General features: G+C 62.0%; 1 protein-coding gene across 3 annotated transcripts; it reads left to right on the top strand.

The window, feature by feature from the left end:
- Positions 1-1,222: 1,222 nt before the first annotated feature.
- TOLLIP (toll interacting protein) lies at positions 1,223-20,655 on the top strand. Of its 3 annotated transcripts, XM_024748776.1 has the most exons (7): positions 1,223-1,380; positions 10,429-10,536; positions 13,517-13,523; positions 14,033-14,250; positions 14,948-15,100; positions 15,749-15,839; positions 18,606-20,655. In XM_024748776.1, exons 1-7 carry the CDS (start codon positions 1,348-1,350, stop codon positions 18,815-18,817), a joined length of 822 nt encoding a protein of 273 aa, XP_024604544.1. In that variant the 5' UTR covers positions 1,223-1,347; the 3' UTR covers positions 18,818-20,655. The 3 variants fall into 3 exon arrangements, with proteins under 3 accessions (XP_024604544.1, XP_024604543.1, XP_024604545.1); XM_024748775.1 differs by lacking the exons at positions 10,429-10,536; positions 13,517-13,523 and having other exon boundaries at positions 14,068-14,250; XM_024748777.1 differs by lacking the exons at positions 13,517-13,523; positions 14,033-14,250; positions 14,948-15,100; positions 15,749-15,839 and adding an exon at positions 17,586-17,600 and having other exon boundaries at positions 18,573-18,808.
- Positions 20,656-21,156: the final 501 nt, after the last annotated feature.

Raw genomic sequence — 21,156 nt, 5'->3', positions numbered from 1 at the left:
GAAATCCCTCCAGTGATCTTTCTGCGCGTGCTATCTGTTTCTCGCCGGGACCGTGACTGATACCGTAACTGCCACCGGAAGTGGCCCCGGAAAGCAGACTCAGAATGGGACGCTAGCATTGGGTTGCACGTATATTTGATGAGCATGTAGCTAAAGTCCTTGCCCGGGGAAATGGAGAACCAGGAGCCCGTGGCATCCAGGGGCAACCCACTTCCTCAAATGATCACCAACGGTGGCATGGGATGTGGTGCAAGTGGAGGGCAAACACATGTGTGGCCAAGTGGATGAGACATTTAGTCGCTATGGCAAATGCGGGGTTACGAAGACTGTGCAGTGGGCTGGCTACTTCTGAGGGCTCTGGGAAGTACACACAGGAAAAGGACGGTTCACACCTTGGGTGTGTCAGTGCCCTCCAGGCAGGCCACCAGGAACGCACCTGTAACTCGACAAGCTGGGATTCTTCCTGGTTGCAGCTAAGGAGACCACACACCTGGGGGGTGCACCGGGGGACTTAGAGGGTATTAGAAAGGACTCCTTATAGAATTGGGGCTTTTGTAGGTGGTTCTGCGGAGGGTTTAAGGAAGCGGGGTTTTGCTGTGGATTGGATGCTGTCTGGAAGCTTCTTAGTAACTCCCATCTAGAAGGTGAAGCTGTAATGGGAAGTGGCAGCAGTGTCCCAGCTCGGGTGGTGGAGGAGGTCCACCCGTGACTGGAGTGGTCAGCAGCCCTGTCTGATCGTGGTGCCTGGGCAACTGCTTGTGTCAACAGCAGAACACCAGGCCTAGGGGAAGCCAGGCCTCTCCACCTCCTCCTCGGACGGACAACAGCAAAGCTCCGTGGTCTCCTGAGGAAGCTCGGCCAGCAGCCTCGGGGCAGACCCTGCTGAGGGGCCGGCGGGAAGCAAGGGGCGGAGTGGTCAGCGCGCGGCCTCACCGCGGACACACACGGAGGGCGGCCGCCGCACCGAGTCACTCCGGTCACGCGGCGGGGCCACAGACCCGCTCCTGCCGCGGGTCCAGCCGGACGCACCAGCAGCTACAGTCCGCGGCCCGGCCCCACGGCCCGCCCCCAACCACCCCCACAACAGCCCGGCGCGCGTGCGCACACTGCTGGCTCGGGAGCCATTTCGCGGGGCCGAGGGGGGGCGAGGAGCGACTGCGCAGGCGCCCGGCGCCGGAAAGGGCGGGGCGGTGTTGCGCCGGCGCACTGGGCAGTGCGGGGGCGGGGCCGGCCGTCAGCTGACTGTGGCGGCGGCGGCCTTGCGGGTTGATAGTTAGATCGCGGTTCCGCGCGGAGGGTCGCCGGCGCGTCACCTCTCGGAGGGCGAGGCCTGAGGCCGGCCAGACCATGGCGACCACCGTCAGCACGCAGCGCGGGCCGGTAGGCTCCGGCTGGGGGCGGGCTCCGCGGCCTCAGGGCGCAGGGGAGGGCCCGACGCCGGGCTCCGGGCAAGCGGAAGGGAGTTCCGGGACGGGGGCGGCCCCGCACCGCGTGGGTCCCCGGGTTGGGGGAGGCCCCGCACCCAGTGGGTCCTCGGAAGGAGGAGGCGCCCAGAGAAGCACCCTGAACCCTGGACAGGCTCTTGGATGGTGGAGGCTCCCAGGCCCGGCTCTGTTCCTCGGTTTCTTAAGTGACAGATGAGGGTCTGGGAGCCGCGAGCTGGGAGTGCCCTTCCGCGCAGCCCTCGCGTCCTGCCTTCTGGCCCAGCTTATTGTGTCGCTGCCGGCGAGCGAGTCCAGACGGGCTCAGGCCGGCTCCTGGGGACTCGCCTCCAGCCGGGCGTTCAGACTGGGTTGGGGTGCGTCCTCACGAGTAGTGAGGTTTTTATCACAGCGTCTTGAAACGTACGGTAGACGGACACCTGGGTCCTTCTGAGTCGGGACAGGGTTCTCCTGTGGACACTTGGATGTGCCTTCTCTCAGAAAGCCGCTGCTGAGGGTAAGCCCCCGGCTGCCGGGGCTCCTCACCCTCGAGTCGGGCTTGACAAGTCTTGTTTGTGTTTCTCCCGACCGGCGAAGAATCCACAGAACGCTTTTCTGAGTTTGAGGAAGACCAGGGCTTGTTAGAAGCCCCCCTGGGCACAGATGCTCGTTCTGAGCGTTTGAATGGGACCTGATGGGAGTTCCTAGCCGCCTTGGGTGTGGAGTCGCCCCAGTCGGTGGTGGACTCTCCGCGCTTCCACGCCTTCGCCGTCACTGCGGACAGTGAGTTAGAGCAGGCCGAGTGTCTGTCGGCACGTTCTCATTTCTGGGCACGTGGCTCATCGGAGCAGCACGAGGAGCAAATTAGCGGCTCCCAGGGGAGGGGAGCGGTGGCGTAATGGGCAAGCGGCCCGGCCCCGTTCCTGGCCTGTCACGTGTCCTCAGCCTGCTGGGAACTCAGAGCCCTTGTCGTCGGGAACCACGGGCAAACACACACAGCCGGCTCCGGGCCAGGCGAAGGGAGCGCTTGGTGAAGGTGGGCCCCTCCTCTCACCAAGGGGGACGTCGGCCATGTGCTGCGACCGGGCTGTGACGGGGCCAGGGCGGCGGACGGTGTCCGGACTTGGGGCCTGTGCCGTCGGGGTCTCGATGACCCGGCCGACCGGCCCTGTGCGGTGCTTCCCGGCGTGTTCTCTTGTCGGGTGGTCGTGGGCCTTCTGTCCGTGTGTCGTGGGCCCCATGCGTCGACCAGCAGGTGTTTGAGGGCTGCCCTCCACGACCTGTGCTCGTGCAGTAAGGTTCGGTCTGGGCCAGAGCTGCTGGGGGCTCAGGGGTCTTGGGCGCCCTGGAGCCTGTGCGGCTTGCCCAGACGGTGTGGGTGCTCTCGGTATCTTGGGTGGCACCGTACGGTGACGCCTGCCATCAGGGTCTCACAGAGCGTCCACTCTCAGACCCTGAGGTCTGAATTCAAGTCCGGGTGAACAGTGGCCTGCCTGGGCCGGGGCCGGGCTGCGTAAGGGTGTTGGGGCAAGGGTCTCTGACTGGAGACTTGAAGGGGTAGCAGGAGCTGTGGGGTGGTGGGAGGGGAGAGCACGGAAAGCAGAGTGGGACAGGGTCTGGGAGATGGGGGGCTGCTGCTTCAAGGCCAGGAAGGGTCCTGAGCAGGGCTGTCTGTGCCAGAGGGCGGGGCCGCCAGTGCAGCTGCATCTGGCCTTGCGTTTGACCTGGTTGCTACAGTGGACTGTTTACTTTTTACTGTTTCTTCCCCCCCCGAAGGTTTTTGCCTGGTACACATCCTCTCGTTTCCACATCTCCCCGCTGGCCCACCCCCTCTGGGTTAACTGTACTTGTAAAGGCTTTTTTGCCGGTTATCAGACTTGGAGAACCCTTCCTTTTGTGGTTTTCGGGGTCTGGTGGAGACCTCTTCCTTTGCCAGGGTGTACGGACTTGGCGTTGAAGGAGCTCCCACGTGCTGTCGTGTGTGTGGTGCGGTGGAGGCCCCGCGGGACGGCGTGGCTCGTGGCAGAAGCTGCAAGTCCAGCTGGGGCATCCGGCAGGTGCTCCCCATGCCGGGTCCTGGCTGGGCGGCTCTCCCGAGGGTCCACCCTCGGCCGGGGGGCCCCAGCCCTACCCACACAGGACGGGGTTCAGCCTCGGCCCAGGGTCACTCAGCAGGGCTCCCAGGGCCTGGATTCACGCTCGCTTGGGCTGACTCTGAAGTCTGACTGTCTCTTCCCGCTCGTGGTGAAGGAGGGACAGGCAGAGTCCTCGGGCATGGGAAGCAGAAGCGGGGGGGGGGGTCCCACGGGTCTGGGGAGGTTCCCTTTGTCCCTGAGAAGGGGAGCCTGAGGGGCTAGGAATTTGCTTAAGTTCCAGGAGACGTGGTGTTTGCGTCTGCAGGTGAGTCCCTCCCTGAATGGCCACCGAGGGATGCCCAGCCCTGTGCTGTCTGTCCGCTTTCAGCAGTGCTGGCGTTTCTGTTCTGACAGACCTTCTCCATGCCGTGATTTTGTCTGGTCCACGAACTACTAAAAGGCACCCGATGGGCACCCACAGCAGTACCTGTGGGGGGCCCCGCCTTCTGAGGTAGAGCTCGGGTCGGGGGGGTTGCGGGACCCGCCGCTGTTGACCCCAGTGCTGCCGGTCAGCTCGACGGGACGGCGGCCAAGGCTTGGTCACAGGCTACGATGTGTGGTGTGTCCCATTGAGTCCAGGCCAAAGGGGGCCAGTAGGGACCACTTGTCCCGCTTTTGGAGATGCTGGTTGATCAGTGTGGCCCCTCCTTCCTGTCATGTCTTTTCCCCCGTCAGGCCTGCGGGTGAGCTGTCTGGACGCCTGGCTGGGCGGGGGTGTCCAGGTCCTCACAAGCCTTTGCACGACTTGATCATTGACTTCACTGGGGATGACAGGGGGTGATAGTTGAATTTTTTGTTTTAATTTATTTGGGCTGCGTTGGGTCTTTGTGGCTGCGAGCGGGCTTTCTCTAGTTGTGGCAAGAGGGGGCTGCTCTTTGTTGCGGTGTGCAGGCTTCTCACTGCGGTGGCTTCTCTTGTTGTGGAGCACGGGCTCTAGGCATGCGGGCTTCAGTAGTTGTGGCATGCGAGTTCTGTAGTTGTGGCTCGCGGGCTCTAGAGCGCAGGCTCAGTAGCTGTGGGGCACGGGCTTAGTTGCTCTGCGGCATGTGGGATCTTCCCGGACCAGGGCTGGAACCAGTGTCCCCTGCATTGGCAGGCGGATTCTTAACCGCTGCGCCACCAGGGAAGCCCCTGATGTTTGAATTTTGTCACTTGTTCTGAATTTATTAGCTGGACCTGTTTGTATAGATGAACGCTGTCTGGTTGTCCTTAAATACAGTCTGTATGGGAAAGGCAAGACAGCTGCTTAGTTCTTTCTCTTTCATTTCCAATGTTCAGAGGAAGGAGTTGTTTTTCTTTTCAGGCCTGCGCTTGGCTTTCTCTTTTTCGGGTACAGTTGTGGACCCGCACTGTTGGAGTCTGGACCATCGCCCGTGTCCCCGTGAGCTCTGCTCTGGATTCTCAGGGTGAGTTAGGAGCGCATCCTGGTTTAGGATGGCCCCGTCTTCCTGTGATTTGGACCTTTTTGCGTGTGGTGACCCCGCTGGCCACGCACAGGCCTTTCTTGTTTGGTCTGATGCCACATGGCAACGCCAGCTTTCTTTTAGGGGGTGTTTGCCTGATGGGGTTTTCATTGTTGGACCACATCTTTCAGAACATGTGTGTCAGGTTGGTCTGTTGTCAACAACATGGAGCTGGATTGTTAAAAAGTCAAATTTGAAGTCTGTCTTCTTCGTTTTTTAGCTGGAATGTGTTAGATAGTTTTATGTGTGTAGTTATACGCACACATTTTGTTCCTAACACTTTCATTTGTGCTTTTATTTGTCTATTTTTGTTTCTTTTTCTCTCCTTGCCTTCTTTTGGATTGATTAAACATAGTTTTTTAAGTTCTATTTTTTGGTTTCTGCTGGTTTGGAAAACACATGTTGTCATTCTGTTCTCTTTGGGGCCATCCTGGAAATGTTAAGGTACGGACTTCGCGCTGCAAGGTTAACCCTTGTAACTGCCCTCCTCCTGATGGGTTGCTGCCTCGGGTGGCCTCTCCCCATCCTCCCAGGGGCAGTGTTACCTTGATAAGCTGGTGCTTGCTCACAGGGACTGAGACATGTGCTGCTTTCTCTCGTTCCTGAAAGGTGTGTTTGCCGTCTGGGATTCTGGGCGCACAGTCTCCTTCTCTCGGGACGTGAAGGGCCCTGTGTGGCATCTGCCATTGAACTGCTGGTGGCAGATTCGCCTGTGCCCCAGCCCTGTGCCTCTTCCCGCATCTGAGAGCACCCCCAGCCCCTCTTTCCGCTCCCCCGCTCTGCTCTCTGTCGGTGTCTGTGGCATCTATCTGGGCATTGTGGCCAGCAGCTCTGTGCCCGTACCCTCCCACGTATACGGCCTGGGGGCTGCCCGGCCCCTGTGTTACTTGTCGTTTCTCAGACACCTGGCCAACTCCTCGGGCTCCCCGCCTGCAGTCCTGCCTGTGTACCTCCCATTCCACCCACCTCCCTCTGGTGATTCTGCTTCACCACCAGCTGGACAGGAGCTGGGTGAGAGGATGGCGGTGCCGGGCTGGGAGCCGAGGAGGGGCAGCTGAGAAGGTCCTGCAGGTCGGGAAGCCACCTGTGCTTTGCGAGGTGCGGGGGTGACCGAGTTGGGGTGGGGCTCGGGCGGGGCCCCCGCAGCAGCTTGTCTGGCGGGTTCATTGTGGGCACGGCCGCGGCAGCGGGCACAGGTGCGATGGCCTCTCCCTGCCTAGGGTCGCGTTCTTCACACAGGTTTCCTTCCACGGCTCCTCCTTTCTGTCCGTCCTGCTCCCTCGGGGGTCTTGGGGAGTGTCAGCGCCCACCCCACTCATCCCCAGGCTGACCATCCTGAGCGGCTCCCTGTCTCCCAAAAATATCGCACACGGACCCGCCCTTTCCTTCCCTGGAACCCTCCCTGGCTTCCCCGTCCCCTTGGGCGGCCTCGCCTCTCCTGCCCACTCAGCCGCTCCTGTGGCTCTGCCTTCCGAGCAGGTCCAGCATCGGATTCCTTCTCACCCACTGCTTCCTGCCCCGGCACCTCACCTGCCCCGGCTGCTCACCTGTCCCAGCACCTCACCTGCCCCGGCTGCTCACGTGCCCCGGCACCTCACCTGCCCCGGCTCCTCACCTGCCCCGGCTCCTCACCTGCCCCGGCACCTCACCTGCCCCGGCTGCTCACCTGCCCCGGCTCCTCACCTGCCCCAGCTCCTCACCTGCTCCCTTCCTCATCTCTGAGTCAGAGCCCATCAGTGGCCTTGGTGCGACGCTCCTGTCCTCAGCTGCACCCTCCTGCTCTCCCTTGCTTGTTTTGCTCCAGCCACCTCCCCGCCTCAGTCTGCCTGGCGGGCTCCTGGCCAGGCCTGTGCATGGGGCCCTCCCAGGCTCTGCATGACGGCCGCCTTCATGCCATGCAGGCCTCTGCTGAGGTGGCGTCTTCTCCCAAAGTGGCCTCAGCCGTCTACACCGTCTTACCTCACCGGCTGTCCACCTGCCCCGGGGTGCTCACCCTGTGATTATTTACAGCGCTGCGACTTTCAGCAGTTGTCTTCTTTTGTTAAACTACGAGCGCCACGGGAGCAGTGATTTCCCCCCAGCATTTGGCGTGAAAATCCGCACATACGGGTAAGTTGAAAGACTTGCAGCGCGATGCCCAGCCCCGGCGCCCCTTGGCCCATCATTGGCTGTCTCATTTTACTCAGATGTGGACAGGGTGATCCATCTCGCTCGCACCCAGACCCCGGGCTGGCGTGAGAGGCTCCGGAATCCCCGGGCAAGGCCCCGTGGAAGACGCTGCTGCCCTGTCAGCATTGTGGTCTGGTCCTCGTTTGGGCCAGTGGCGTTGTCTCTCTCGCTGACCCTCCGGCGTCCTCGTGCTCAGTTAACGCCGTGTCTCGGTCCCCTCGTCCGGAGCTTGTGTACACTGTCCGGCAGGGCTGGGACAGCCAGACGTTCTGGCTTGAGTGGCCTATCCAGGTTTGGGTCATTTAGAAAGTTGGGGGAGGCCTGAGGGATAGGAATAGGGGAGGAGAGCTGACACAGAGGTTTTTGCAGTGAAACCTGGAAGAGGATTGTGGCGGGAGGGGCGAGTGGGGAGGGACTAAGTGGCACCCTCTGGGGAGCCCCCCACGGCGCCAGCCCTCCCTCCTTGTTGCTTCTGGCCTTTTTCCTCCTTTCCTGTTTCCTGAAACCAGGTCATCGGCAGGAGGTGCTGGAGACTTGAGGAAGGAGCAGGGTGTGTGTGTCTGTGGGGGCGGTGACTCGTGTGGAGACCCATCCCCGTGGCTGCAGGTGTCGGCTGGCAGTTGGAGTTCTCCTTGTAACTTCCTTTGGGAAGATGCTGAATTGATGGAAGAACGTCAGTGACCCGTCCCGTGACTGGCAGGTGTCTCTTAGGCCTCAGCGGGCACGTCCTGGGGCCTCTCTGTCCGGGTGGGATGCGCTGGGATGGGCGTGCAGCCTGGATTGATGGAAGAACGTCAGTGACCCGTCCCGTGACTGGCAGGTGTCTCTTAGGCCTCAGCGGGCACGTCCTGGGGCCTCTGTCGGGGTGGGATGCGCTGGGATGGGCGTGCAGCCTGAACTGATGGAAGAACGTCAGTGACCCGTCCCGTGACTGGCAGGTGTCTCTTAGGCCTCAGCGGGCACTCCCGGGGCCTCTCTGTCAGGGTGGGATGCGCTGGGATGGGCGTGCAGCCTGCTCCTTGCCGCAGGCCTCTGAGGCCGCTGTGCGACGGGGCCTGTTGGCTGCTGGGGCAGCCGTCAGCCACGGGTGCTGAGCCCCACGTGCCCTTCCCTGACCCGCTATCACCCTGGGCCTCGCCCCTTCTGTTGTCTCTGGCGGGTGGGCCTAGGGCAGGTGTCCCCAGGGTGCCTTCAGGCGGGTGGCCCTGCAGACCTGGAGGCTCCTCCTCCCTGGGCTGTGATCCCCCCTCCCCCGCCCCTCACAGGTTCTGACCACGTGGGGTTGGTTTCTTGTGCTCTGTCCCCCTCCCTTAAGGCCTCAGCGTGGCCCGCTGTCCCCGCGTGGCTCCTATGTGGACTGTGCTGAACCCCAAAACCAAGATGAGTACAGTAAAGAGGGAACATACCCCCCAGGAGTTTCATTTCATTCTAGTTTCATGACCTCTAGGAGCTCCTGACAAGACAGGATGAGTGAAGGAACAGAGAGGCCTTTCCTGACCTGTCACTCTCGCCACTGAATGTCCCCATGCGGCCTGCTCCCTGTGGGGTCCTTGGCGCTGAGGTGGGCAGTCATTCCTCAGACCAGCAGGCGGGGGTGTGGTCTGTGCGCCAGCGACCCCTGGGAGAGTCATTTTAGTAAGACGAGTACCGGGCAAACGGCAAGGAGCCTGAGGGGCTCTGGATGGGGTGCGTTTGGGGGGTCACGGGGGCCTGGTCTTGGCGCTGGCAGGAATTGACGATTGGCGTGTCCGGGGCATCTCAGCCCTCCTGAGGGGTGTGGCCCACGGGGTGTCACCACCCGCTTTCTTTCGAGGGCCCGTCCTGGAACCCCCTCAGCTACACTACGCGCCCAAGAAACGGAGCCTGCGATGCCCTGGGGAGGGAATGAAAGGCACTGCGCTCCCCTCCTGGCCACGCCGGGGCCTCTGGGGGGCAGCCTCCGGGGGCACCCTCCCCTGCCCTGGGCTGGGTCCTTGATGCAGCCGAGGTGTGAGACGCAGAGCTGGCTCCCAGACAGAGCGTCTTGGGGGGCGGGGGGCACGGCTTGCTTTTAGAGAGAAGCAGCGGGAGCGCTAGGCCTCTGGGTGCAGAGTCGGCGTGCGGGCTGCTGGGAGCCAGCGAGCGCCCTTGTGTGCGCTTCCATCAGCCTTGGTGGGAGCGCATGATCTCCAGGCCCAGGCCCTCCCAGGGACCTTCGACAGGAAAGGCGCTGGGGGCGCTCGCTGGGGGAGGTGCTCTCCCAGGGGCGCTGTGAGCCAGGTGGGTGGGGTGCTGTCTGGGCCCCTGCCTGGTGCCGTCTGGTCTGCGCAGCAGAGACCCCCGTGTCATGCGGCGCCCGGACGTCAAGTGGTCCCTGGCGGCTGCTGTGAGCGCAGTTGCCAGAACTCGCTGTGACACGCTGGGGTCCTCCTTTCCGTTACCACGAGTTCTTCAGGGCCCGCGGCTGGGCTCTGTGACGTCCCCTGCGCGGCTGAGGGGCCTGTGGCCCCGGTTTCCCCCCCAGCAGCCAGACCTCCATCGTGGGTCCTGCGGCTGCTCCCTCCCGTTCACCTGGGCTCTGCTCGCACTGTGGCCCCTCCAGGCCCGCACCCCCCCGCCCGGGGGGCGAGCAGCGGTGCGGCTGTCGAGGGCTCTGAACACAGGGGGTCGGGCCGTCTGGCTGTGGGCCGTCTCTCCGTGCACGGTCTCCTGCGGTCTTCTTGGGAGTCGTCACTCTTGGAGCCCCCAGGCTCCACCGGGCTCCACACACAGGTGTGTCCCTGGGAGCTGACGCCTCCCCATCACTTCACCTGTCCAGGGCCGGGTATCCGGGCTTCTGGTGGTTAATCTGTTGGGTTCTTGGTCTCCGGGGCGTTTTTGCACGTGAGTTGTTTTTCGTGGAGACGTTTGAAGGGTATCAGCACAGAGGCCTTTCCAAGTCACTAGACATCCAAGCTTCAGGTTTCACCCCGTGAACAGCGCTCACGGTGGACAGGCCTTGCTTGCGGCGGTCCTGGTCCTGGGGAAGGGATCATGGACACGCGGACCAGAGCGTGTGAGGCCCCCAGGCCCAGCGAGGACGCGAGGCCTGCTTTCAGGGCGGAGACGCACTCGGGCCTCCACGGAGCCCCCCGTTTGCTGAGCGTCCTGATGCCGAGAGTGCGGGCCCTGGGAGGGGCCCGCAGGGTGGATATCTTGCCGCCGCGGACCCTCGTCCTGTGGGCGGGTGGCGCCCAGCTCCGACCGCCATGCTCTCCGCAGGTGTACATCGGGGAGCTGCCTCAGGACTTCCTGCGCATCACGCCCACACAGCAGCAGCAGCAGATCCAGCTGGACGCACAGGCTGCACAGCAGCTGCAGTACGGAGGGGTGGGGCCTTCGCTGTCATCTCGTGTTGCCACGTGGATGGATGGGGCTTCTTCTGATCCCGTTTTTCCGGAAACATACCTGGTGGAGAGCGATGGATGTGAAGATACTGACGATCGCCCGGGTTTCACCAGGAAGAGTTAGAGAAGGGGTCTGGAGCGCCGCTCGCCCTGCCGGTGCCGGGGAAGGGGCGGTGTGGCTGCTGCCCGGTCATCCCGGCCCCCGGGAGAACCAGATGTGCTGTCAGGACAGAAAGGGCGCTGCCACGTTGCTCTGACGGGCTGCGTGAGGCCGCGGGAGGCACAGACATCTGTCCATCCGTCCATTTGTCCGCAGCAGACACCAGGGCCGTGCCTGGAGGGTCGTTGTGCCCAGTAAGCTTCGGGGTGGCCTTCCTCAGACATTCGTGTGCCTACAGCGCAGCCCAGTCGATGTCTCAGGGGAGCCACTTGGAAGCGGGCAGGCCAGGCCTCCGTGTCCCCTCCGTGGTGCCGGGGGCGCGGGAGGAGAGCACAGTGGCAGACGGGCCTCTGCAGAGGGCAGCAGCCGTGAGCAGAACACGGCCTTGGGGCCAGTCGGGGTCCAGGTGAAGGAAGGCGCCTCCCGCACTCACAGGCAGCTGGCCTTGCTCAGACCACGAGCAGCGGACTGTTCAGGTGGAAAAGCCTTAGCGGCTAGACAGAGACAAAACAGCTGCCTTGAAGCTATCGAAAATCAGGCCCGTTTCAGACTTTGCTGCTACATGTTTTCCAGAAGATACCAGGGCAGCTTCTAGGAGTTTTGGGGGGAAAATCTGCCGTCCTGAGAACCGCTCTAGTGAATTCACAGTGAAGACAACAGCGTGTGAGGGCTGAGGCCCTCTCCTGGGCGCTTTCGGGAAGACATTGCCCGTGCGATCCGTGTTTGTTCTTGCAGACAGCGGAGCAGGAAGTCAGCGGGTGAGGAGGGCAGGGCAGGGCGGCAGTAAACGCCTGCGTCGCCCTGAGGGCCGGGGTGCGGTGTGCCGATGGCGATGGCGAGCTTGGGGGGCAGGTGTGGAGCGGCCCAGGTATTATCGAGGAAAGTACAGCTTGAACAGGAATCGCCACCCTGTGCCAGGGGCTGCTTCAGGGCCAGGCCCTCCTGGTGCTGCCCGCTGGGGGTCCTGTGGCCTTGGGGCTCGGCTCTGAGTGGGCACCCTGTCCTGAGCTGGAGTTCAGGGCTCCCTCGGGGTCTGTGTCGGGAAGATGTGGGCGAGGCTGGAAGGCCCTGTGCTTGGTGCTCCTGGGGGAGAACAGCCGACTTCGGGGCGCACCCACGTGGGGGCAGGCGGGTGTGTGACCCCAAGGCCTGTTGCCAGCGCCCAGGGGATGGAGGAGCCTCGACCAAAATGGGGGAAATTACAGGAGGAACAGGCCGGGAAGGAAACTCGCGGTTCGGTGTCGGACACGTTAAGTCGAGGATGCTTTAAAGGCAGGGGGCCGAGGCCGGGAGGCTGTGGACTTCAGGGGAGAGGTCCAGCAGTGACATAAGGTGGGCATCCTGAGGGGCTCAGGCTGGTCCTGCACGGAGGGGTGGTGGCTCTGGGACGTGCGGTCATGGGCAGCCCTGGCCAGAGCTCTGGGAAGTCGGCACGAGAGTGGGGGATGCGGGGGGGCAAGGAGGCTCGCAGACAGAATAGGGGCTTGTGCGGAGCCTTCCAGAGGGGAGAAGAGAGAGGGTGTCAGTGCAGGCAGCAGGGCTTTGGGGAATTTTTTGCTGTTTTTTAAAAAGTCGACCTTACTGAATATGATTTACATATGTTAAAATGCACTGATTTGAATTAGCCTGTGTTTCAATGACCTCTGACGAGCCTGTCCACCCCTGTGATGAAGAGAGCTTCCCCAGCAACACAGATAGTTCCCTCTGCCTGTCGGTGGGCCTGCCCTTGACCGCAGTGCTGACCAAGCTCAGGCCCCGGGGCACTTCCCAGAGTCTGTTGCCCAGCAGGGACAGGGGTCCCAGCCCCGCGCCGCTGTGAAGCGCGGGCTTCTGTGTGAGCGTGAGTTCCCATTTCAGAGTGGACTCCCAGCTCCCGAGCTGGGTGGAGTCTGCTTTGGAGAAGCTGCCAGGCTGGTCCCTGCACGGCAACACCGTGGCTTCTCCCAGCCGCCTGCGGGACTCCTGCGCTCTGGGGGTGGGCGGCTTGGCCCGGCGGGCTGGGTCTGAGCCCGTCCAGCAGCTGCTGGTGGCCTCACGGGGTTCTGCTTTGCGTGTCGCTGATGACCGATGGTGGGGAGCGTCTTCTCACGTGCTAATTGGCGTTGAGCTTTTCTTCTTCAGATCTTCTGCCTGTTTTTCAACCGTGTTGTGTTCTCATTGCTGAGGTTTGTGAGTCCGTTATGTCCTGGACACGGGTTTGTGATCAGACTTGATGCTGCAGACGGGGCTGCTCTGTCCTCCTCACGGTCCCCAGGGAGCCGCCAGCTGTCCTTCCTGGGCCGTGCTTTTGCTGACCTTGCCTAAAAGATGACAGAGACTTCTTCTGGTTTTTCCTGTGCAAGTTTTATAGTTTTAGGTTTTACATTTAAGCCCACGATCCACTTTGAGTCAGTACTTCCTGACCGACAGCCTGATGTGCTCATCGGTGCTCACGTTTTCGCATACAAACGCATCCCAGCCGTCCCAAGCAGCGCGTCTGGCTTGGGCCCGTGACCTGTGTGAGATGTGGGTGGGCTCCGCCTCAGCTGGTGCCCAAGATGAGTCACCTACACCCCTGGCCCCCACGCAGCACTGGGCAGGGATGGCCACTGCCGAGAGGCTCCTGCGTGGGAGGGGAGGCCGGGGAGCCAGCACGGTCACTCTCCGAGGGCACAGGGAAGGCCTTGGCTGGGCCCTGCTTCTCCGCGGCGGCCCCCGACCCCCTGCTTCTCTTCTCAGTGGCTCTTGGCTCTGTCCCGGGACGGCCTGCCCTTTTCACCCTCCTCCTCCTCTGGGTGGGGATCCAGCCCCTGCCTAGCAGCAGCCGGTGTGTCCTGAGCATCAGGCACGGCACCGGGTGCCTTATCGCAGAAACACTGGACCCAGCCTGGACTTTCTCCTCCCTCCTGGGTCCCAGAGCACGGTCGTCCCTGGGATTGGTTCTGGGACCCCACAGACACCACAATCCAAGGATGCTCAAGTCCCGTATATAAAACGGTGCCCTTTTGCACGTACCCTACACACATCCTCCCGTGTACTGAGTCATCACTGGATTACTTGTAACACCTGACACACGGTAAATGCCGTGTGCATGCACCTGTAACACAGTGTAAAGCTACAAAATTCGTTGCTGGTGTGGCAAATTCAAGTTTTGCTTTTTGGAACTTTCTGGAATGTTTTTTCCTAATCTTTTTTATCTGTGGTTGCTTAAATCCACGGATACGGAGGGCTGACGGTTCAGTTACAGCCGTGTTCTGGTGGGTCGGCACCCAGAAAACTCTGGAAGCCGTGAGTGGAAGGGGCGGCCCACTTAGCTGAGCTGCGGCTTGCACTGTGACAGCCGCTGCCCCGTCTCATACACTGGCTTTATTTCAGGCCAAGTTGGCAAAGAACTACGGCATGACCCGCATGGATCCGTACTGCCGACTGCGCCTGGGCTACGCGGTGTACGAGACGCCCACAGCCCACAACGGCGCCAAGAACCCGCGCTGGAATAAGGTCATCCAGTGCACGGTGCCCCCGGGTGTGGACTCCTTCTACCTGGAGATCTTTGACGAGGTGGGGGCCGCGCGGGGGCCACTCAGCCGCCCCAGAACTTCGGGTTTCTTGTGGCTTTGTGACAGGTGTCCTGGTGTCCCCAGCATAGTGAAAAGCACGTTTCCCCTGCAGAGTCCTTAGAACTTGCATTCAGACACGTCACCACCCTGTGTCCAGCGTGTGGGCGTCACCCGACCAGGCAGGTCAGGCAGCCGCTATCTGTACGCAGCTCAGGTGTGACGTGGTCAGGGCCCGTGGCTGGGTGGCGTGAGTGGCAGGAACCTCCCGAGTGTCGCTGGGCCGTCGGGTGCCCTGGGCTCTAACTCAGCCTGGCCCTCCGAGGGCCTGCTTGGGCGTGTCCCACCGCTCCTGAGGCCGGGTCGGCTGCCCCCTCACCTGTGGTCGGCTGACAGGGCTGGGGGTTGGGGGTGGGCAGCGGGGCTGGGAAGTGGCCACAGTCCCCAGGGTCCTGCCTTCCTCCCGGGCCCTCCCTCACGCCCGGCCCCATCGCCTCTGGGGCCCTGGGGTGGAGGGGAGCATGTGGTCTGTGGGGCAGCGCACGTCTGCAGGTGCCGATGGAGCCTCCCTCCCCCTGCGCCCACAGGAGGTGCAGAGAGCGGGCGGCCCCGGGCCGTGCACACCCTGCCGGGAGGGCTGGGGGAGTGGGGCGGCCTCCCGGGCAGCCCTGGGGTCACCGCCATCTCCCATTGCCCCCCAGCGAGCCTTCTCCATGGACGACCGCATTGCCTGGACGCACGTGACGATCCCCGAGGCGCTGAGGCAGGGCAAGGTCGTGGACGAATGGTACAGCCTGAGCGGGCGGCAGGGCGACGACAAGGAGGGCATGATCAACCTGGTCCTGTCCTACACGGTGAGGCCGGCCGGCGGGCCCTTGGCCACTGGGGTGCCGTTCCCGGGCTTACCCGCATCCCCGCCCTTACTCCCGGGTGTTTCTGGCATGTGGACGCGGGGAGGGGGTGCAGGGACCCCGGGTGGGACCGACTGCCCAGCCTCACGGCCGCCGCCTCTGGCACGTTGTCTCACCCTCTTTCGGGTGCTGGACTGATTCACAGCAGGTCCCAACATCAGTGAGTTTACTCGTGAACATGCCATCGTGCCTCTGTAACAGGCGTTTCTACGTAGACGGAAAGCTATCGTTGTACTTAACTAAAGAATTATAAACAGAGAGAGGCGGTTTGACCCTGGAATTTAAGCTTAGGTTTCCTTTCTTGAGCGGGGTTCTCTGTTGGCCACGTCTCAGCCGTGGTTCAGCAGGTCTGATGCCACCTTCTACCCGAGTCCAGCAGAGGAGGCTTCGGGGTGTCGGTGTGGGCAGGGACTTGATGATGCTGGACGGGACGCAGGGCCTGGCTGGAGCCACCTCGATCCTGGGCCCGGTGACTGGGCTCCAGGCCCTGCGCTGTCCCTCCCAGGACGCTTTTGGCGAGGCTGGGAGTGATGAGGCTCGGATGTGTGCTGTGTTCTTCTCTGACCCTTGATCGTCTTTGGTGTGTTTCAGTCGCTGCCGGCTGCCATGATGATGCCACCTCAGCCCGTGGTCCTGATGCCCACTGTGTACCAGCAGGGCGTCGGCTACGTGCCCATCACAGGTGTGTGCTGCTTCTCCTCCCCGGGCGCGTGCCCTTGGGTGTTCGAGCAGCGGGGAGGCGCGTGGGGGTTCGGGGTGTGGGCTAGAGTCTGGGCCTGGTCTTCAAGGGATGCCCGGAGAGCCTCCCCAAACCAGGGGTCGCTGTTACGTTTGAATGTTACGTGCACGTGTCGGAAATAGGGTTTGTTTTTTCTCTGTCGGCACAGAGAAGGTGAGTTGAAGTTTATGGAGATGTTGAAATGGGATTTCTAAGCATTTTGAGTCACCGCAGCACAAGATCACTTCCTGTTGGGTGGACGGACCCCGGGCTCCAGCGCTGCTGTTTCTCCCCCATCTTTTTACCTTTATGAGCGTCTTACCTTACGCGCTGGTAACCTTTCTGAATGCGTGGCTCGCACAGCACAGCAAAGTCAAGTTGGACTGTAGCTCTTCCGCCTTTGGATTTTTGAGCCTTCACGTCAGCCTGTGATCGGCTCCCACCCTGGGCCGTGACGGGTTCTGGGCTCAGCTCGCCCCCATGTGAGCCACCATAAAACCCGGGCAGTGCATGGGCGGCGGGAGGCTCGGGGCACCGGAGAGACCAAGTGACGCCGAGGATGCCGTGTGCACGGTGGTGGCCACGTCCCCGAAATCCTCTAAACTCCGTCCAGAGCGAGGTGAAGACTGTGGGGCCCCGAGTTAATTGCCCTAGGACCGCCCGCCTCCCACGCTACAACCCAAGACCCTCATGGCGGAAGGGGCCTAAGGAGAGCCAGGGTGCCCCCTAAAGTTTGTCTCCACTGTTCCCAGAAGTGTCAGAAATGCAGGCGGTGGGGGTGTGGCCTGGATGCGAACCAGGCCAGGGCGGATGGCGGGGGGCTCACGGAGTGAAGCTGTCAGCCATCCCCAGTCCCAGGTTCCCTTTCCCTCCTCCCCGTTTCTGAAAGGCGGTGGGCGAGCACCTTCCTGGGCTCATGGAACAACCTGGGGGCCCTGGCCTCACCGCGTTTGAGTGCCCACCTGGGACCCGAGCGACCTCTCGCCTCTCAGGACGGCCAGGACTAAAGGCCGGTGGGCGAGGGGTGTGGGCAGGTGCTCGGCCCGGCTGGCCCAGGAGGGACTCGGAGGGGCTGGGCTCTGCTGCTGCCTTGGGAGCACGTCCCGTCCCCTCTGTCCCTGGAGGCAGCCGTGTGTGTCCAGCGCAGCCTCAGTCGCGCACCTGCAGCCGATGCTACCTCATCTCAACACTTGTCAGCCCTTCTGCCAGTTTTGGTTTGGACAGCGTTGAGCCGCCTTTAGGATCTTCTGACTTCAGACAGGAAAGGAAATCATGTCCTAAACTTCTCAGTCCAGCGCTCCCAGCCTGGTTCGGCGGATTGTTTGTGCTTTTGAGTTTATAAGAACTAACGATTTTATTTTATTTTATTTTTAAAATTTATTTATTTATTTTTGGGTGCATCGGGCCTTCATTGCTGCACGCGGGCTTTCTCTAGTTGCAGCGAGCGGGGGCTACTCTTGGTTGTGGTGCGTGGGCTTCTCATTGCAGTGGCTTCTCTTGTTGTGGAGCATGGGCTCTAGGCATGCAGGCTTCAGTAGTTGTGGCCCCCGGGCTCAATAGTTGTGGCTCACAGGCTTAGCTGCCCCGCGGCATGTGGGATCTTAGTTCTCGACCGGGGCCCGAATCCGTTAATTAATTAATTAATTTATGGCTGAGTTGGGTCTTTGTTGCTGTGCGCGGGCTTCAGTAGTTGTGGCTCGCAGGCTCTAGAGCGCAGGCTCAGTAGTTGTGGCACACAGGCTCAGTTGCTCTGCAGCACGTGGGATCTTCCCAGACCAGGGCTCGAACCTGTGTCCCCTGCATCGGCAGGCAGATTCTTAACCACTGCGCCACCAGGGAAGCCCTGCAAGCGGCTTCTTAACCAGTGCGCCACCAGGGAAGTCCCAGAACTAATGATTTTAAATCCGTTTCTACTTTTCAGAGAGGTGTTTGACTAGGCTCTGCACTCGGTTAGGCGTGGAGTCTCTGTTAACACTCTCCTTCCTTACGTTTGTCTGGGTTCCCCCACGAGACCATCTCAGGACAAGGAGTCAAAGCTTTGTCTTGGGGTCCAGTGGCACCAGGTGCTCGGACTGAACCTTCCAGCAGTTGAGAGGCCGTGAGGTTCTCAGTTGTCACCTGTGTCTAACAAGGGAGTGAGGGGACGTGGCTGGTGTGAGGGAGTGATACCAGGAGCCCCACGTGTAGCTGGCGGGGCTGGGTGTCCGGGGCCCCAGGGCCTCTGCTCTAGCGCACAGGCCCCGGCACGGCAGTGCTCGTGAGCACCTCGCCTCGTGGGTTGTCTGCTGTCACGGGGAAGGCTGGGCACGCGCTGGGCACGCGCTGGGTGAGTTTTCTTTCCTCGTCAGTGTCTGTGATGTGAGTGCCAAGCTGGGAAAGTCTGTTCTGGAATGTGTGACAGGAAACGGCGCGAAAGCGTAGACTGGGTTTGCTGTTTCGTTCTCAGGTGGAGGGAAGTGTTTTGTGGCCTTCGATGGATGAGAATTGGCCCCTGTGGTGTAAATACACGCGTTCTTAGGCTTGTTTTTGCCCCTGCCACGCCCGCGGTGAAGTGGGTTCATGTGAGGTGCCGGGGGCCGAGTGGCGGGGGGCTGCTCGCCCCTGGTTTCTCACAAGTGTCTGACCAGTTTCTGAGGTCACGTTGGGAGACGAGACCTGGGGGGCCGACCCCCGGGGCGGCTAGCCCGCGCGTCGGAGGTGCTGCTTTCCCTGACCCCTGTCTCCTCGCAGGGATGCCCGCCGTGTGCAGCCCCGGCATGGTGCCTGTGGCCCTGCCCCCAGCCGTGAGCGCCCAGCCCCGCTGCAGTGAGGAGGACCTGAAGGCCATCCAGGACATGTTCCCCAACATGGACCGGGAGGTGATCCGCTCTGTGCTGGAGGCCCAGCGGGGCAGCAAGGATGCGGCCATCAACTCCCTGCTGCAGATGGGCGAGGAGTCCTAGATGTGCCCCGCTGCCAGCCCGCCTGCCCGCCCAGCTCCCAGGAGCACCGTCCCCAGCAGATCCCCGTGAACGCGCCCTGCGTAGCCCCTTCCTCGGACGTCTGTGTAGCCCAGTCCACACCCTTGTTCGGGATGCATGTGGTTTTCGGTTCCTGCAGCCGTTCTCAACGTGGTCGCGGCGGGTGGGGGGCCTCTCCCGCATTGGTCGGAGGGCTGTGTCCCGTGTGCGCGCCCGCCTTCCCGCCGTCCCGGGAGGCTCTCCTGGGAGCAGCTGCCCCCACCAGGGCCTTCGTGCCAAGCCTTCTCTGGTTTGATTGGTGGCCTGCGGTGACGCGACCTGATCGGGTAGGCCCATTAACGCAAGGCACACAGAAACCACTGACAGCGGGTTTGGGGTCACTTAGAAGTTTCAGCTGAAAACTTACCTCCTCCCCTTGGTGGTGTTCGTGGGCTGCTCACCCCCGTCCAGCCTCGGCTGCAGAGCTCAGCCTGAGTGCAGAGCAGCCAAGTCTGGGCGTGGCGTCGGGAGCCCTGGCCCGAGCCCTGGGCCCTCAGTCTCTCCTGCTGTCTCACCCGCCTCTGTGTTGATGCTGTCCCAAAGGGTCACCGCTCCTCCCCGGGATGCACTCTGGCAACAGAACTAAAACTGGGATGTAAGAAACAGATCCAGTCTTGTATTTGCTTATTAAAGGGCATTTAGGAACGCCTGGCTTTTACTGCCGATGTTAATTTAGGGAGACTAGGTTGGGCCCAGGCCTGTGGGTCAGTTTGGGCGACAGAGAGGGCAGTCTGGTGACCGTCAGTGCTGGCAGGTCTTCCCAAGAGGCAGGAGGCGCCCTGCCGTGTGGATGGCACCCTGGCCCTGGCTCCGGCCGCGGACAGAGAGGACGGGGACAGGCTGGGTGATGCCCCGTGGAAATCAAATCTGAATGGTGTCTCCGAACTGATGCACTGGCTGTGGCCACTGCGGTCCGCGGTAAGTCGCGGTCACCGCTCTGTCTTTGGAGTCATTGCCCAGCCTTGGACATAGAGGTGGATCCCAACCGTGTGGACGTCAGTGGAAGGCCAGCCCGAGGAAGTTAGGAGGACTCAGGCTGCAGCCCTTCCCTCCATGTAGGTTAAGTGCAGTGCCGCTTTCTGTCTCCCCCGGGCGTGCACGGTGGCCCCGGCTCGGGGAGACCTGCGTTGGTTGGTGGGTTCGGACCACTTGTGCCTTTGCCGCAGGCTCTTCTCAGATGCTTGAGAGCGATGGCTCCTCGGCTGCAGCCCTAGACTGTTGGGCGGTGACCTGACCACACTCAGCGCAGCTCCACACAGGCCGGGCCCCCAGCCCCAGGTGACCCTGCGCTGCCCCAGCCGCCCCGCCCGGGCCTCCGTTCACGGGAGTCTTAGCTTCAGGGCGGCTCCAGACCTGCCAGCTCTCATGGTCCTTTTTCATGGATGCTGCTTCTTTACTAGGTCAGAGGAAGGTCATGCCCTGTGAGGCCTTTGTTAAGTCAGACGCCCTTCCTGCCTCAGCTGCCCCTTCCTGCCCCGGCTTCGCGTTCATGTCCGCGCTCACCATCCAGGCAGCCCCTGGGGGTGGGGTGCGGGCCGTCTGGCTCGGGCGCCCGTGGCTGCTGGGCCCAGGGCCCGGGCACCGTGCGGCTGGCTGCTGCTCCGTGCTGGTGAGGAGAGAGGCGTTTCCAGCAGGCGCCCTGCCGGCGTTGGCAGAAACGGTCCTCAGAGCTTTGCGTTTCTGATCATTCTGTTGGGGTCCAGGGTCCAGATTCCTCCTTGATTGTAAGATACGTTTTTACTTCTCAGCCTTCTAATTTAATAAATGGTCTGTGTAAAGTAGAGAAGTCAAGTTCTCCGGGGAGAGCTGACGGTTTTGTTGTGATTTAACTCGGCTCGTCACAAGCAGGTTGACGGCGGTCGTGGTAAACTCACCGGCACACTAGTCACAGAACTCGTGAGTGAAGGCAGAGCAGGGCACAGGCTGGATCCTGACTGGGCGCCTGACATGTTTCCGTGCAGCGTGGGTCTGGTTTTCTGGTTGGGTTGTGGAGGACAGGCCGCAGACGCCGTCCTCCTCTCCTGGTTCCCGAAGCACCGGCCTCTCGTTCCTTTGTTGTCCTGTTTGTAATTCTCCAGGCCGTCCCGACCCGGGAGTAGGAACCGAACATGGGCCACAATGTGTCTCCCCTTCTAAGAGGGCCCACGACGCCCGCCTCGGAGCCAGACCTTGCATGCAGGGTCCGGCTTGGGTGCTGGGCCCCGCGGCCCTGGAGCACACAGGGGTGGGGCTGGCCCAGCCCTGAGTCAGCGGGCACTGGCCCCGCTGAGGACGTTGTGCAG

This window comes from Neophocaena asiaeorientalis, unplaced genomic scaffold, assembly GCF_003031525.2.
Source record: "Neophocaena asiaeorientalis asiaeorientalis breed wild unplaced genomic scaffold, Neophocaena_asiaeorientalis_V1.1 scaffold43, whole genome shotgun sequence".
NCBI classification, from domain to species: domain Eukaryota; kingdom Metazoa; phylum Chordata; class Mammalia; order Artiodactyla; family Phocoenidae; genus Neophocaena; species Neophocaena asiaeorientalis.
The sequence above is the reverse complement of the archived record's forward strand: the minus strand, read 5'-3'. Positions and strand labels throughout refer to the sequence as shown.